Source organism: Phocoena phocoena, chromosome 16 (assembly GCF_963924675.1).
Source record: "Phocoena phocoena chromosome 16, mPhoPho1.1, whole genome shotgun sequence".
In the NCBI taxonomy this organism is placed as follows: Eukaryota; Metazoa; Chordata; class Mammalia; order Artiodactyla; family Phocoenidae; genus Phocoena; species Phocoena phocoena.
The window spans coordinates 8,885,211-8,901,297 of NC_089234.1; the positions used below are offsets into that span (position 1 = coordinate 8,885,211).

General features: G+C 40.0%; 1 protein-coding gene across 2 annotated transcripts; it reads right to left on the reverse strand.

Annotated features, from left to right (window-relative positions):
- Nucleotides 1–1,807: 1,807 nt before the first annotated feature.
- On the reverse strand, nucleotides 1,808–12,789 carry PSTK (phosphoseryl-tRNA kinase). Of its 2 annotated transcripts, none has more exons than XM_065894629.1 (6): nucleotides 12,590–12,789; nucleotides 9,935–10,190; nucleotides 9,455–9,653; nucleotides 5,878–5,953; nucleotides 5,246–5,339; nucleotides 1,808–2,073 (listed from the first exon to the last, which is right to left on the reverse strand). In XM_065894629.1, the coding sequence occupies exons 1-6, from the start codon at nucleotides 12,785–12,787 to the stop codon at nucleotides 1,874–1,876; spliced, it is 1,023 nt and encodes a 340-aa protein (XP_065750701.1). In that variant the 5' UTR covers nucleotides 12,788–12,789; the 3' UTR covers nucleotides 1,808–1,873. The 2 variants fall into 2 exon arrangements, with proteins under 2 accessions (XP_065750701.1, XP_065750700.1); XM_065894628.1 differs by having other exon boundaries at nucleotides 1,874–2,073; nucleotides 9,899–10,190; nucleotides 12,572–12,787.
- Nucleotides 12,790–16,087: the final 3,298 nt, after the last annotated feature.

Genomic DNA, 16,087 nt, shown 5'->3' on the forward strand with positions numbered 1-16,087 from the left:
ATCTCCATCGCATTGTTGAAAAAGCAGCATCAAGGAGTTTCTGCAAACAAATCTTGTCGATCTGAGGCTTGTGAATCTAAAGTCTGCAGCCTGTTCTGCTCTGTTGCTTGGAGCGCTCGCTGCTCAGATCACTTTTAGTGCGGCCATTTCCCAATGTGTAACTTGGCCCTCATATGTATATATTGTCAGAAACAAGTTGCTGTCATTTGGAAGCTTTTGTGGTTATTTTTTTCTTCTATTTTATTCTTCATATAAAAGCAATACCACAAAATAGAAAATGAAAGTTTTCATTAAACAAAAAAGAACTCTCATGTTAAAACCAGTCTATTAACTGTATATTCTGGGCCAAATAGTGACAAATACATTTTTTTTCTGACAACTAAAGAGAGATGTTTTGAAAGTACATTTTCAAACAGATTTTTTTTCACAATTGCAAACTAGAATGTATAATTTTAAAATTCCTAGGACTTAAAGAGCACAGTTGTATTCCAAAGGTATCGATGCTTGAAAGCTGTAGTTAATTCTAAATGCACTAAAGTTTTTGAAGCAGATCTACCTTAGAAACTTTTTTAGTATTGTATTTTAAAAAATATTTAGGATTTTATTTAAATTTTTTGTGAGTTAAATTCTGTATTGGAAAGATGTTAGTATCTTCTATTAAGTATTGAATATGTTTCTCCCATTTTATTTTTAATCAAATATTTTATAGAAATGAGTTCAGAAAAGTTTAACATGCACTATTTATAATACTTTGCTGTTAACAGGCAATGTTCTGAAACTAAATTTATTTTTGTTCAGTGAACATAAGTTTAGATTTTTAAAGTTGGTAGATACTTTATCTCCACTAATATTTTTTTAAGAAACTGTGAAGAGATTAACAGGGAGTAATTTTATTTCAGATTTTATGAATATAGTATGTAGCTACAACTTCTTGAAATTCAAGTAAAGGTTAGACTTTTACTTTGAAAAAATTTCACTGGATATTTTCCAGTGCTATTTCATTTTAGAAATAAGTGTTTGCCATTCATCTGCAGAACTGTTTGACAAAGGGAATATTACTAAAAGATGTTCAGAGATAAACCTCATTTAAGTTCTACAAAAATATTTATCAAATGGATGTATTATTTTTTTTAAAATTCCCTGCTAAGGACTTTTCATTAAGTAGTCTTAGAGGGTATATGGTTTCTAGAACTTGGTTTTGTTAATATGTACTTTGATGTCAAGAACGTATTTTGTATGTAAAACATAAAACTTGAGTATGGTTGCAAAACACACTATTGTTTAGGGATTCCAGAAAGCAGTTTAATGCTGAAATAACTCTATCTAGTATGTAGTTCATAATGTGAATGAAGCTTTGCTTTTGTAATATATGAATAAAAAATAACACTTTCTAATGACCTCGATTTTTCTTTTTTGAAAACTAGGATCCAATTAGTTTTTTAAATAATTTTCCAGTGTGTAAAATGTTAATTTTTTTTGATTTTATGGCTACCTTGGTTTGGATTTGTAGAGTGCCTTACCCATGAGAAGATGTTGCATGAGTTAAAAGCAAAAACAGTTCAATAGTGAGCATCTTGTCTCCTTCCTAATTTCTTCTCTTTATTTAAGGTGTGACCCCTGCCCCCGCAACTGTTTTGGCACATAAATGAGGAAGGCTTCATGCTTCCTGATGCTTAATTATCCATGTCACATCTGACAAGTGACTGACTGAAGTAGTTTCTGTTATGACAAATGGATCTTTTAGAATGGACTGATTTTTTTCCCCCCTCTTTGGCAATTCACATCATTGGCCTAGAAAACACCCAGTAATACAGAATTGTTTAAATTAGTTTGCAAAATCGTAACCAAAATGGCTTTGATTGGAAATCAAGTTTTAATGCTGCTTTGAAAAATACTTCCGTACAATGTTATCTTTCTCATAATGAAAAAAAGAAATAACATCTGATAAGTCCATGGTTTGTTGAAAGCACAGGTATTTTTTGTTTCCTTGTCTTAGGTCTTCCAAAAACTCTGCTTTGAGCTTGTTAAGTTCTTCGGCTAGAAGTTTCAAGTTGTACGGAAACACCTGTTCACCTAAAATAAAGATATTCTCAAATTATTTGTGTAAATTAAATCAAGCTGGACTGATGACAGCAGGAAATTAATTTGATTACTTCAGACAAACCATTCAGATTCTTCTATAAATCATAATTGAGTTGGTGTAATATATAGACAAAGGTCACATTAATGTGATACAGGCAGATCATTTAAATAACTTGCTATGACATGGCACGAGCAGAAAAGACAAACCTGAAAGGGACTTTTGACAAAATAACTTGACTTAGTCTTATTGAATTAACAGGTAGGAAGGCAAAAAAGCAGAGCTAGAAAATGACAATTTGGCTTTGAAGCTCTGATAGACAATACCTAGAACAGTTGTCCAATATAATTTTCTACAATGATGGAAGTACTCTATATCTGCCCTATTCTATCCAGCAGCCACTAGCCATGTGGGTAGTGTGACTGAGAAATGATTTTTTTGTTGAACAGCTTTACAGAGATATAAGTCACATAACATACAGTTTACCCATTTAAACTACAATTTAGTGGTTTTAGTATATTCACAGATATAAGCAACTATCACCACAGTCAATCTTTGAACATGTTATCATCTGTACTCTTAGGTATAACCCTCTTAACTCCATTCCCCCTCTCTCTGCCCTCAATCCCTAAGCAACTGTTAATTTACTTGGGGTCTCTAGATTTCCCCATTGTGGACATTTCACATGACTGGACTCATAATGTGTGGCCTTTTGTGACTGGCTTCTTGTACTTTGCATAATGTTTTTAAGGTTCATCCATGTTGTAGTACTTCATTCCTTTTTGTGGCTGAATAATCCATTGTATGGATAGACCACATTTTGTTTGTCAGCCGATGGACATTTGGGTTGCTTCTACCTTTTGGCTATTAGGAATAATGCTGCTATAAGCACTTGTGTGCAGATTTTTATAGGAACATACGTTTTCATTTCTAGGTCCCGTGGTAATTGCATTTAATTGTCTGAGGATCCGCTAGGCTGTTTTCCAAAGCGGCTGCAGCACTTTACATTCCCAGCAATGGCGTAGGTGGGTTCTGAGTTCTCCGCATCCTACCTCTTGGACTTTTGGATGCTAGCTGTCCTAGTGGGTGTGCAGTGGTGTCTCACTGTGGTTTTGATTAGCATTTCCCTGATGACTGATGATGTTTTCATGTGGTTACTGGTCATTTGTATATCTTCCCTGAAGAAATTTCAGATTCTTTGCCCATTTAAAAAATGGGGTTATTTTTATTACTGAGTTGTGAGAGTCCTTTATGTATTTCGGATATAAGTCCCTTATGAGATGTGATTTGCAAATATTTTCTCCAATTCTGTGGGTTGTCCCTTCACTTCCTTGATGGAAGGAGAACTGAATTTCTTTTCCGTTTTTTTTTTTTTTTTTTTTTTTTTGTGATACGCGGGCCTCTCACTGTTGTGGCCTCTCCCATGGGCCCAGCTGCTCCGCGGCATGTGGGATCTTACCGGACCGGGGCATGAACCTATGTCCCCTGCATCGGCAGGCGGACTCTCAACCACTGCACCACCAGGGAAGCCCAGGAGAACTGAATTTTTAAATTTTATTTAAGCACAGTTCTAGAAGCTAGTACCACCTCCTTCACACACACACAAAAAATTAACGGGTAGGAACAGAGTCAAGAGTAATTTGGGCATAACCCTATTCCCCCTTCCCTTCATTTTATGGACAGGCAAATAGTTGAAAGAACTACAACTATTTTTGTTTTCATTCTGATCCGATGCCATTTTTGTTCCAGCTCTCTTTTTCAAACTTTGGATTGCAACGCATACTAAGATGGAATCAAATAGAACACAGTTCATTAAACATGTGAAGGTTTTGTGAAACTTGTTTCTATGCAGGAGAGTGTCTGTGTACTGGGCTACACACTAGGTTACAGTATTAAAACCTGCTTATGGATCATGGTTCAAAAAAAGTCTGAAAAACAATATGGTTAGTATATTGTTTATTTTTCCAACGTTCTAAGTTTTTGCAAAGGTATTAATAATAAATGTTGGTGACGTGGGGGAACATGACCGAAAGCGCCAACGAGAACCAGACTTAGCTCAGCAACAGGTTGCCCAGGTACAGTATTTAGCAGGTGTTAACTTCAGCCTTGGGCAAGTTACTCATCCTCTCAGACCTTCCATTTCCCCATTTGTAAAGTTACACTTACTTCATAGGATTCTAAAGACTAGAAACAGTATTTATAAGGCACTTAGCATATAAAAGAAGTTCAAGAAATGTTAAGCTGCTGTTATTTTTTAAATCAAATTTTAAATATAGCAAAGAGTTCAATATTTAAAACCTGAAGGAGGGCTTCCCTGGTGGCGCAGTGGTTGAGAGTCCGCCTGCCGATGCAGGGGACAGGGGTTCGTGCCCCGGTCCGGGAAGATCCCACATGCCGCGGAGCCTGTGCTCCGCAACGGGAGAGACCGCAGCAGTGAGGGGCCCGCGTACCGCAAAAAAAAAAAAAAAGAAAAAACAGAAAGGAATTATTTTATAAAACTATAATTATCACATATTTCATCTAAGTTCAGACTGACAGTGCACTAAGCCTGTTCAAACTCCATGCTGACTTTACACCTGGTCCCTGACTACCTCTCCCCATCCCTTCACCCCAGACTCAATGGCTTTTTTTCTGTTCTAGAACATACCAACTTTACCTGCAGGAGGTAAAGGCTCCACTGCACTTGATGTGTCCACAGCCTAAAATGATCCTGCAGGCATCAGCATGGCTTGCTCTTTCCTTTCATTCACATCTTTGCTTCAATGCCATTTCCTCTGAGAAGCCTTCCTGATTACCCTTTTAAAAATAAATCCTCCCATCACTACCTTGCCTTACCCTACTTTACTTTTCTTCAGAGCACCGGCATATATTCACGTATTTATTTTTTGTCATGTCTCCTCACTATGATGTTCTGCTCCCTCTCAACTCCCCAGTATCCAAAGTAAAGCCTAGTACAGAGTAGCCACTCAATAAAAACCTATTGGATGGATGAATGCCTGGTTCCAGAGGTAGAAGTTTTAGCTTAATATAACCAAGTTGCATGTTTAAACTGAAAACATGATGTAAACTTTATGAATGAAAGCAAATAAACTACCCACATCCACGGAACAAGAGTAGCAGGAAAGAATAGTCTCAACTAAATAGAATCTTAACCACTCAACACACCTTTCGCTTCCTTCATTGTCTGAGAGACAATTCTTCGGAGGGTCTGATCAGCTTGATGAAGAATGTTAGTTGAACAAATAATTCTGTCTGTTTCCTAGGTAAGAGACATTGTTATTGGAACAGTTATCTTGTTTTACAAAAGAAATAACTGAAGTGTAGGGGATGCATAGGTGAAGAGATACAGAAAAGGAAACGTGACTCTTCTGTTCCAGTTATTCTTCCCTAGGAGAGGGTCTAAACGAAATACATCCAGTTGTAAACTGGGTTCCACGTAGGCAGTATGCTGGTAAATGTCTAAGAATGGGCTCTCAAAGAGAAAAACACAAACCTATCCATAGCATTTTGTCTATTTCTACGATGTAAATATTCCCATCCATGCCCACTTCGAGCTACCAACATGTCAACAGGTTCCAACGTTTCTGAAGATTAAACAGTCGTCTTTGACCAGGCAGTGCGAGCTCCCTCCAGAGTACCACTGCATCCAGGTGTCAGGAGCTGAATGCTGGTAAGAAGATGCCAAGGCAGGGACAAAGTGTCTCCCATGTGTTATTCATGTTTTACACTCAGGTCAAAAAGATCTTCCTACAAAAAGTTCCTTCTCATTTATACTAAATCTAAACTGGAAGACTTACCTTTTGTTCCACATTCTCCTCCACGTATTTTATTGGATTTTCCAAAGCAGTAAGCAGTAAATCAGTCAATTTCAGTCTATAAGAGAAGGTAGGACAAAATAAATCCTTATATCAAACACCTGTTTTTAAAGAACTTGTGTTTATGGGTACTAAGCTGAATTCTAGAGGAATGAAAGCGGTATATCCAAACTCCTGGACAAAAGGGGAAAGCAAAGTGATTTGGGAGCTACCTTCTACTTGCAAAATTAAAATGAGAAGCTCAAAACAAGTCATAAGTCCCCCAAATCCCCTCATGTAAAAAATGTTAATTTCCTAAGACTCCTATCAATAAGGTTTTAAAAGACATTCTCTCTTTTCCCTCATTAACTGCTGAACTTTAGGCTCCTAGAACTTTATATTCCCTAAAGAAGGAGGCTTAGTCTTTATTTTCTGGCTTCTGCTCATTTACTGGATGTGAATTTGCCAAGTTCCCCACAGGACAAGAGGTCATCGAGGGTTGCAGTAGAATTCATTTATTCATTTAACAAATATTTATTGAGCATCTTCATATATGAAAAATGTTGTACAACTATGTATGTGAAACTATGTGCTAACCTGGGGGTGTAGCAAGATCCCTACCCTCTCTAAGCCTGATAACGTAATGGAGAGAGAGAATAAATAAATAAGCAAAAAATAATAGTTTCAGACAGTGACAAGTGGAGAAGTGAGTGAAGATAATGAACAAAATGATCGTAAGAGAGTGACTGGCTAGCCTACTTAACACCCTTCCCGCCGGGTAGGACGGTCAGGGAAGCCAGTGAAGCTTACATACGTGGGAAGGGTAGAGGGGACGGCAAGCACTATGGCCCCGAGACAAGAACAAGCTTCTCGTGTTCCGGGGACAGAAAATCGACACATACACACTACCACATATAAAATAGGTAACTAACAGGGACCTACTGTAGAGCACAGGGAACTCTACTCAGTACTCTGTAATGGCCCAGATCGGAAAAGAATCTAAAAAAGAGTGGATAATATATATTATTAAGTGAGTCAGGTATAACTGACTCATTTTGCTGTCACCTGAAACTAACACAACATTGTAAAGCAACTCTACTCCAATAAAAATTAAAAGCAAACAAATTTAGGGATCAGATTTAAAATTCCAAAAAAAGGAAAAAAGAAAGTACTGAATGTCATGTCTCTGAGAATATAAATTATGAAGTCTGTCACTCAAACATCATGTACATGACAGGCAGATTTTCGTCTGATGAGATTTTTAATTATACGAAGTGAAAACTTTTAATGCAATCATGAGAGAGTTACATGTCAAAGTAAAGCTCTAATTTAAGTTTTCCAGAATAGTCTCATCTTAAAACACAAGATTCTTTTCCCCCCAGCGTTCCACTCTCTATTTTTGCTGACCTAAACTTTTCCCCCTATGAGTCACCCAACTAGAAAAACAAAACACCTTCCTTGAATGGACATATTTTTAGTAAAAGAATAGAACGTTAAAAAAAAAAAAGAAATCAGGGTTAGAGTGTGCAGGTTATGGTAAGGAGTTTAAATTTTACTCAGATACAAGGAGTAGCACTGAAGAAACGTAAGCCAGTGAAGTCACTGAATTAAACCTTCACCTCAACGTGATCTTTCTCACAAAAGAGCCCAGGTTCTGGAATGAGTGAGACTGCAATGGGTCCAAATCTTGGCTCTGCCATTTACTATCTGCATATGTTACTTTACTTACCTGGGCCTCAGTTGTCCCATCATGAAAGGGGGATAATTGTATCTGCCCTCAAAGGGTTGTTGTGAGGACTGAATCAGAGTATACGTATAAAGTGTCCAGAATTTGCCCAGGACATAGTATCTGCTCGACAGCTATTCCTGCTAATAGTAGTACTAGTAGTAGCATTAGTAGTGGTAATAGTAGGGGTAGTGGTAACAGTAATAGTAGTGGTAATAGCAGTAGTGGTGATAGCAGTATAGTAGTGGTAGTGGTAACAGTAATAGTAGTGGTAATAGCAGTAGTGGTGATAGCAGTATAGTAGTGGTAGTGGTAATAGTAATAGTAGTGGTAATAGCAGTAGTGGTGATAGCAGTATAGTAGTGGTAGTGGTAACAGTAATAGTAGTGGTAATAGCAGTAGTGGTGATAGCAGTATAGTAGTGGTAGTGGTAATAGTAATAGTAGTGGTAATAGCAGTAGTGGTGATAGCAGTATAGTAGTAGTAGTGGTAATAGTAATAGTAGTAGCAGCAGCAGTAGTAGTATTTCACAGAAGCCTGGGAAAGGTATATTTGTCACATCATCTTTCAACTTCCAATTCAGGGCCACCAGACTTCAGACTTCAGTCATAGCCATGCTATGACTATTTTGGACCATATTCTTAAGACCCAAGACAAAACTGCAGATTATGTTCAGGGTTGGTACTGACACTGGCAAAGCTCACACTCTTCCTTGCTTCTAGCAAGAACTGGCCCCCCAGAGCAGTGATGCTAACCTTAGACTGCTCTCATGGGGGTAAAATGGGGTATCTCAATGCCTCAACCAGCCATTCACTTGCAAAGGAAAACATCTTCGGTACTCCAGAAAGAGTAGCCATCAACTGGCTACATGCTCGCCTTCTCAAAGTTTCAAGATATCATGAGAAGTTAAAATTAGAAATCTCAGCCATAGCTTATTTCATTAACCCTATAAACAACAGTTACTTAAATCGAACTTTTCCTTAGAATGTTAGAGTATTACAAAATCCATGGAAACTGTATCCTGGGAACAAAACATTTTGAGGAATGAGTTTAAAAAATTAGCCTTTTAAAAACTGCTGATCCCCTCTGGACAACAGTCAGGCAGGAACTAAGGAACTGCGGGCAATATACCTCTCGAACTGCGCTGTCCCATGCAGCAGCCGCGGGCCACATGCAGCCAGTTAAGTTTAAAGTGATTAAAATAACATTTAAAATTCAGGTAGTAAGTTGCACTGGCTACACTTCAAGTGCTCAATGGTCAGTCGCATGTGGCTAGCAGCTACCACACTGGGCAGGGCAAACAGAGAACATTTCTATCATCAGTGAAACTTCTATCAGAAATGTGCTGAACTAGAACTCTCCAGAACTCTAGAACTCTCAAGACCTACTTTAGGAATGAAATGCATTAGACACCATAGCCACAAGCCTCATATCTACACAAGCAGTGTAACTGGAGTGAGGTTTTAGGCAAATTAGGATTTAGTACCAGTTCCACTCCTTTTCTCTCTATAAGAAGACTACAGGGCAATCTATTTAGACTATGCTACTTCAGCAAGAGTATCAGAGATGTGCCCTACTCTGAGCTCCCTGCCCTGACCTCTGGGAAACAATATAATTTTAACAAGAGTACACATTTGCAAACAAACCTGGGTTCACGGCTCAGCTGTAACTTACAATCTCAGTGACTCTGGGCAAACTAAACTTCCTCACTCAGTTCCCTCTTCTAAAGAAAGGGGAAATAATGTCCTTCTCCAAGGCTTGTGTGAAGAGTAACCGGGTGGATACAGGGAAAGCATTCAGCACAGTGCCTGGCTCAGCAAAGCAGCTAGTGAAGGACACCTTTGAGTAGGCTACCTGGCCTCTGAAGTACACGCTGGGCTCTGAATTGTGAGGCTGTTGTGTTCCCAAGCATTTTTCTCAGGGTTGGGCTTTTCTATCTTGCTTCCCATCAGGTGGATGGTCTTGGCAGGCACTGGAAGTGGTCTCTGGCCATTCCTCTGTAGACAGGTCTCGAGAGAACACTCTAAAAAGAGCTGGCAAAAGCCTAATGAATCTGAAAACCATTCAAAAACCACAAAATTACTAGGGTACTATTTTTCCAAAATGTGAAATAAACGTACTTAGACAAGTTATCCCACCTGCAGCAGGAAAGACCATTTGCAATACTGAATGTGTAGCTTTGAAAATTAAGTAAATCCATATAAACCTCCTAATCCAATCAAGTTCTCACTAAAGACAGTAGTGATTTTGATATGCGAATAAATGTCTCTGAGTGTAAGAAAAAAATGTGTTAATTACATTTCCGAGCCAGCTGATAGACTTCATATCTCATACTTTGATAATAAAAGTTGTCGTCTAAAATCAAAAGCAGAGGTCTGGAAACAGCAGTCTTCGTTACGAGATAGTGAGACTGGGCCTCGAGTGCTGAAGCAGATATCAGATCTTGATCCTTCAAGCAGGTTAGAAAATCCTCCCACATGGCTTCAGTCCTGCTGGGCGGGGCAGACATCTGACACCCGTTAATGACAGCCAGAAAGAAGTATTCAAGGTACTTCAACAGTTCCTGGCGATGCGATTTCCACTGGGATGGCTGCAAAATACCGCAGAATTGCAATTTATATTAGGCTTTGGCCAGCAGGGTGGTCATGCCTCGACAACCCCCTGCTCCATGTGATAATTTCTGAACCATTTGGAGTTCTCTAGACAAAACTTGCTTTCTCATCCTCATGTCTTCATATACGCTGTTCCCTCTGCCTGAAAAACTACTCAGTGATGTTAGTGCTCTGTGAACTCTTCTCAGACTCAACCATGCAGAGGGCAGCTCAGATCGTCCCTTGCCTATCATGACACCCTGTTCTGTGCATACTGGGTCTCCACTCTAACAGGGTTTACATTGTTTAGGTATCTCTATGTCCCTGCTAGATCAATAGTCTACTGTATACCCAGGCTTCAGCAGAGGGTCAGACACCTAATAGATGCTCCAGAAATGTATATGAAATGACTGAATGAATAAGTGAATAGATGAAAGAATGAAAAGCTGTTACCATCCAGGAGAAAGGAGGAACCAAAATCAATACCTGGGACTTCCCTGGTGGCACAGTGGTTAAGAATCCACCCGCCAATGCAAGGGACACGCGTTCGATCCCTAGTCCAGGAAGATCCCACATGCTGCGGAGCAACTAAGTCCGTGCGCCATAACTACTGAGCCTGCGCTCTAGGGCCCGTGAGCCACAACTACTGAAGCCCACGCGCCTAGAGCCCGTACTCCGCAGCAAGAGAAGCTACCGCAATAAGAAGCTCTCGCACCGCAATGAAGAGTAGCCCCCGCTCGTGGCAACTAGTGAAAGCCTGCATGCAGCAACGAAGACCCAACGCAGCCCCCCCCCCAAAAAAAAAATCAATATCCTGCCAAGATAAAATAGTCTAGCTAAGATATAGCAATGCTCATTTGCCCTTGAAATAAGAAAAGTTGTAGATAGAAAGAGGATCAGCTGAAAGGTCCCTGGGTCCAGATGAAAAGACCTCAGGCTAACAACAGGATTGGAATGGGATCGGGAAAGATAGAGGAAGCAGACTGAGGAGAAGAGAATAAATAGCTTGAAAATATAAGTAGTCTTGCGCTACTCAAAGGCTCTGGTGAACACTGACATAGTTATGAGGTCAAGGCTGGAGGGAAAACACAAGGACAGGAGATCAGGATCCCTCTCCTGTCTGTCCATGCTCTACCACATCACTGAGATTATGGCACATAAAACAAATACATCAGCAAAACCCACTCAAAAGGAAACAGAAACACGATCACTTCCTAAAAGGTGAGATATCCTACTCGTGGTGACTGGATGAGCTCCATGGCCTTGGTCTGTAGGGGGAGAGTGGAAAAAAGATAATAAGAAAAGTGAGGGAAAACCCCAGCAGATACAACAATCCCTATCAACAACTTCCAGCTTTCTCCATAGTGGTAAAAATACTATTACTTAAGTAAATCCGGTGCTACCAGGGGCCTGATACTGTATTTACCTCACAATTAACCAAGAATGAGGAAGTATATAACTTTGGTGGAGAAGTTCAAAATTCTTCTATGTGCCAAATGTACTGTATTTTTGCATATATACTTAGAGTGGAATCACACCATATGTGAATTTTATTTATGTGAATTCATCTACATTCGGCACTAAATGACAAAAATAACTTTAAAATTTTCAGAATATGTTAATCAAAGAGTATTTTCTCTAGAGTGAGCATGAGATGGGTGACGTGAATCTACTCTTCCCCGCGGAAGTCTCAGTTTTCACATGCTTCTCAAGAGGATGCATCTCACAGCGCTGAGGGTGATCGGAGGGCTTAAAGAGAAGTATGTACTAGGAACCCAAGCTGACCCCTAAATACAAGCCTATTACTTCATCTGATGGTCAACTAAGAAACAGCCATCTTTTCCTATTCTGGCAGAAGCAGGTTTACCCTCAGTTGAATGAAGATCCAGCTTCAGAGGCCAAGTCCTTCATTTGTACAGAATCTATTGTCACAGGAGGGGCCCTAGTAAGTACCCTGTCACTTATAATTTTGTACCCTTTTTCTTTAAAAGGGTTTCCCCAAACCGCATAACTTAAAGCCCCACAATACCTGGGTTCGCCTGGCTGAATGTTAAATTGGCTGTGCTGGAATTTTTGAGAGATTCTGTCCTTCTTTTCAGAACAACCTTCCCAAAGGACTTTCAGGAGGATATTTGATTATGGGGGACTTCCACCTTGCACGCTGACTTTAGACCCTAACCTTATGCTGGTGGCTGTTTGCATCGTTTTCTATTTCTAGTCAACTCATTCTATGTTAAGCCAGCTCCCCATTCCTCGAACTCCTGTCTTTCCTCTATCAGAGATCCACCTCCCACACCAGGTATTACCCAGTACAAGTATCGTGGAGTTTGTAGATTTCCCTCCGCTACAGCAGTCTAGGCCCCGCCCCCTCCGTACTGACCAATGGGCGAGCGCTCGCCTCCTCTAGGAACGAGTCCGGCATGACGTCATCATAGGCGACGACGCCCACGGCCCAGCTACTCTCCTGCCGTAGACGGTGGCTGAGGGCACGCGCGAAGGTCGACTTTCCTGCTGCGGGAAGTCCGCAGAGGACGCAGAGACCTAGCTTCTTCGGCTTCTCACTGCGCGCTCCTCTGGCGTCTTCGCCTGCCTTCATGCTGTCGCGAGAGACCCGAGGTGGCTGTGAGCGTTGTCTGCGGAAATGTCCGCCAACTGCGCATGCACACTCCCACCGCCCTCTTGCGCCGCCTGTTGGCGCAGTGGAGGAATGGGCGAGCCTTCGGCTCCAAACACCATGCGTGGTCGCGGTTGTATCTGAGGTCGTCCCCTTGGTCGCCTGAACCCCTGGTACTGAGCTTTCTGTGAGGCGAGTCCTCTAGTCTGGTAAGTCCACGGGGATGCGTTTCGTAAAACCTGGACGTTTCCTAAAGGGTCATAAAGTTAGACAAACTTCAGTTAGAATCATCCTTCCTTCCGGAAACTTGCAAACCATTAGGATCTGCGCCTCGGGTTTTTGTTTGTTGGCTTTTACGATGAAGTCCCTTGTCTGGGAAAATCGCTGAAGGGACTTCGAGTCTTTTCCTCCAGCAGTCTTTGGAAGGTCAATTACTGGAAATCAAAAAATAGGAGTCGAATCTGGGTCCGACGACTGTGCTCCGCTGCCCCTCACAGATGTGATAGGTGGAAGGGCGAAGTAAATAGTAGTCATTGCATCCTAACGCCGCCAGTCGGCAGCAAGTGTGAGGAAATAAAGGCAGGAAAGGAACATCCCCAGACTTCAAGTCCAGTGCATTCATGCAGAGCACCCTAGGTATTTTAGTGTTAAAAAAGAAATGCTAAGCTGTGAAGAAGCATACAACAAATTCCCTCTGTGGGGATGTGGTGGAGAAAAATTGAATTCATGTTCTAGCTTTCACCTCATTTTAGGAGATTACTTCTTAGTCATATGAAGTTATGTTTAAAATGTGAACAAGTGAGTGAAAATCAGTGTATACTGGGACAAAATATAATCAGTAACCCAATGCTAAATCTGATATATTTGTGATTAGAGAGCACGTACACATACATTATCTCATTTTCTTTCTCTTGGATCGAAGGTGAGCATTGAATTAAACATACTTTTCATTTCATGACATTTTATTGTCATAGGCCCAGTGCAAGATCCCTCTCCTTAATTTATTATTTTTCATCACTTACCCACACTCACACTCATTTCCTCCCCTTTTCCTAGGCAACCTTTTTTTTTTTCTCGTTTAAACATGGTTATTGTTTGTTTACTTAAGGTAGACTTTTTAAAGAGCAGTTTTGGGTTCATAGCAAAATTGAGCAGAAAGTACAGAGAGTTCACATATACCTCCCGCCGCCCCCAGTCTCTCTGGCTATCAACATCCAGTGTGGTACAGTTGTTACAATCGATGAACCTACACATACTATCGCCCAAAGTCCACAGTTTAGACAGGGTTTACTCTTGGTGTTATACATTCTATGAGTTTTGGCAAATGTATGATGATATGTATCCATTATTATAGTGTCATACAGAATAGGTTCACTGCCCTAAAAATCCTCTGTGCTCTACTTATTCATCTCTCCCTACCTCAGCAGCTGGTTATCTTTTTGCTGCCTGCATAGTTTTGCCTTTTCCAGAAAGTTATATAGTTGGAATCATACAGCCTTTTCATATTTGCTTCTTTCACATCTTTCATGGCTTGATTGCTTGTATCTTTTTAAGCACTGAATGATATTCCACTGTCCGGATGAATCACAGTTTATCCATTCACCTACAAAGGTTACCTTGGTTGCTTCCAAGTTTTGGCAATTGTGAATAAAGCTACTATAAACATCTGTGTGCAGATTTTTGCATGGACATAAATTTTCAACTTATGGTATCTGGGTAAATACCAAGGAGCGTGATTACTGGATCTTGTGGTAAGAGTATGTTAGTTTTGTAAGAAAGTGACAGACTGTCTTCCAAAGTGGCTGTATCATTTTGCATTCCCACTGCAATGAATGAGAGTTCTTGTTGCTTCATATCTTTGTCAGCACTTGGTGTTGTCAGGGTTTAAAATATTCTAATAGGTGGGTAGTGTAACCAAACAGGACCCTATGGGGCCTTCCCAGAACAGACCCCGCCCCCCCGCCATGTCCTCCGCCTGCCTCTTGTCTGTAGAAACACTTTAGCCTCCTAGGCCTTCCCCAGGTTCCAAACAGTAAATTTAATCAGAGAAGTGAGAAAATGCAGAAAGAAAGGAAAACAGTCAAGCAAGACAAAATAATAATAGTTTAGTCATTAAACAAAGTCAAGGACCTTTAGTTCCTCCTCAAGGGTTATAGATAATATTCTGAGCCAAGTCCTTTGAGCTGTTTTGCAGATACTGAAATCCCCACCAGGTGGAAGAAGTTAACTCTATGCTGCTAACAAGCACGTATGCATGGGGGTCCTGGAAGCAATCTCCAGCAGACACTGACGGATGACTATCTTCTCTGGTGAGGTTTTTGTTCATATCTTTTACCCATTTTTAAACTGGGTTGTTCATTTTCTTACTGTTGAGTTGTAAGTGCTGTTTGTATCTTTCGGATAACAGTCCTTTATATGTCTTTGCAAATATTTTCTCCCAGTCTGTGGCTTGTCTTCTTGTTCTCTTGACACTATCTTTGGCAGAGTGGAAGTTTTTCATTTTAATGAATTCCAGCTTACCAATTACTTCTTTCATGGATCGTGTCTTTAAAGTATCTAAAATGTCATCACCAAACCCAAAGTCATCTAGATCTTTTTTCTATGTTATCTTCTATAAGTTTTATAGTTTTGCATTTAGCATTTAGGTCTATGATTACATTTGAATTAATTTTTGTGAAAGATAAAAGTCCTGTATCACATTTTTTTTTTTACATGTAGTTGTTTGTTCTACCTCCATTTTGTTGAAGACTGTTTTTCCTCCATTGCATTGTCTTTGCTTCTTTGTCAAAGATCAATTGACTATACTTGTGTGAGTCTATTTCTGGGCTCTGTATTCTGCCCACTGATCTGTCTGTTCTTTTTGCCAATACCACACTGTCTTGATTACTATAGCAGTAAAGTTGGGTAGTGTCAGTCCTCTGACTTTGTTCTTCTCCTTCAATACTGTGTTGGCTATTCTGGGTCTTTTGCCTCTCCATATAAACTTTAGAATAATTTTGTTGATATCCACAAAAGAACTTACTGGACTTTTGACTGAGATTGTGTTGAATCTATAGATCAAACTGGGAAGAACTGACCTCTTGACAATATTAAGGCTTTCTATCCATGAACATGGAATATCTCCTTTCATTGAATCCTTCTTTGGTTTCTGTCATCAGAGTTTTGCAGTTTTCCTCACATAGACCTTGCACAAATGTTGTTAGGTTATACGAAGTATTTCATTTTTAGGGTGTAATGTAAATCATGTTGTTTTAAATGTGAAATTCCACTTGTTCGTTGCTA

Bases quoted from the DNA above. Each gene is read 5' to 3' on its own strand.
- PSTK (XM_065894628.1), bottom strand. From the start codon at position 12,787: ATGAAGGCAGGCGAAGACGCCAGAGGAGCGCGCAGTGAGAAGCCGAAG. The intron at 9,654-9,898 runs GTAATTAACACA...AATGGTTTTCAG, and splicing joins CTATCAGCTGGCTCGGAAAT to ATTCATTAGGCTTTTGCCAG. The intron at 2,074-5,245 runs GTGTGTTGAGTG...TCTTTATTTTAG, and splicing joins GACAATGAAGGAAGCGAAAG to GTGAACAGGTGTTTCCGTAC.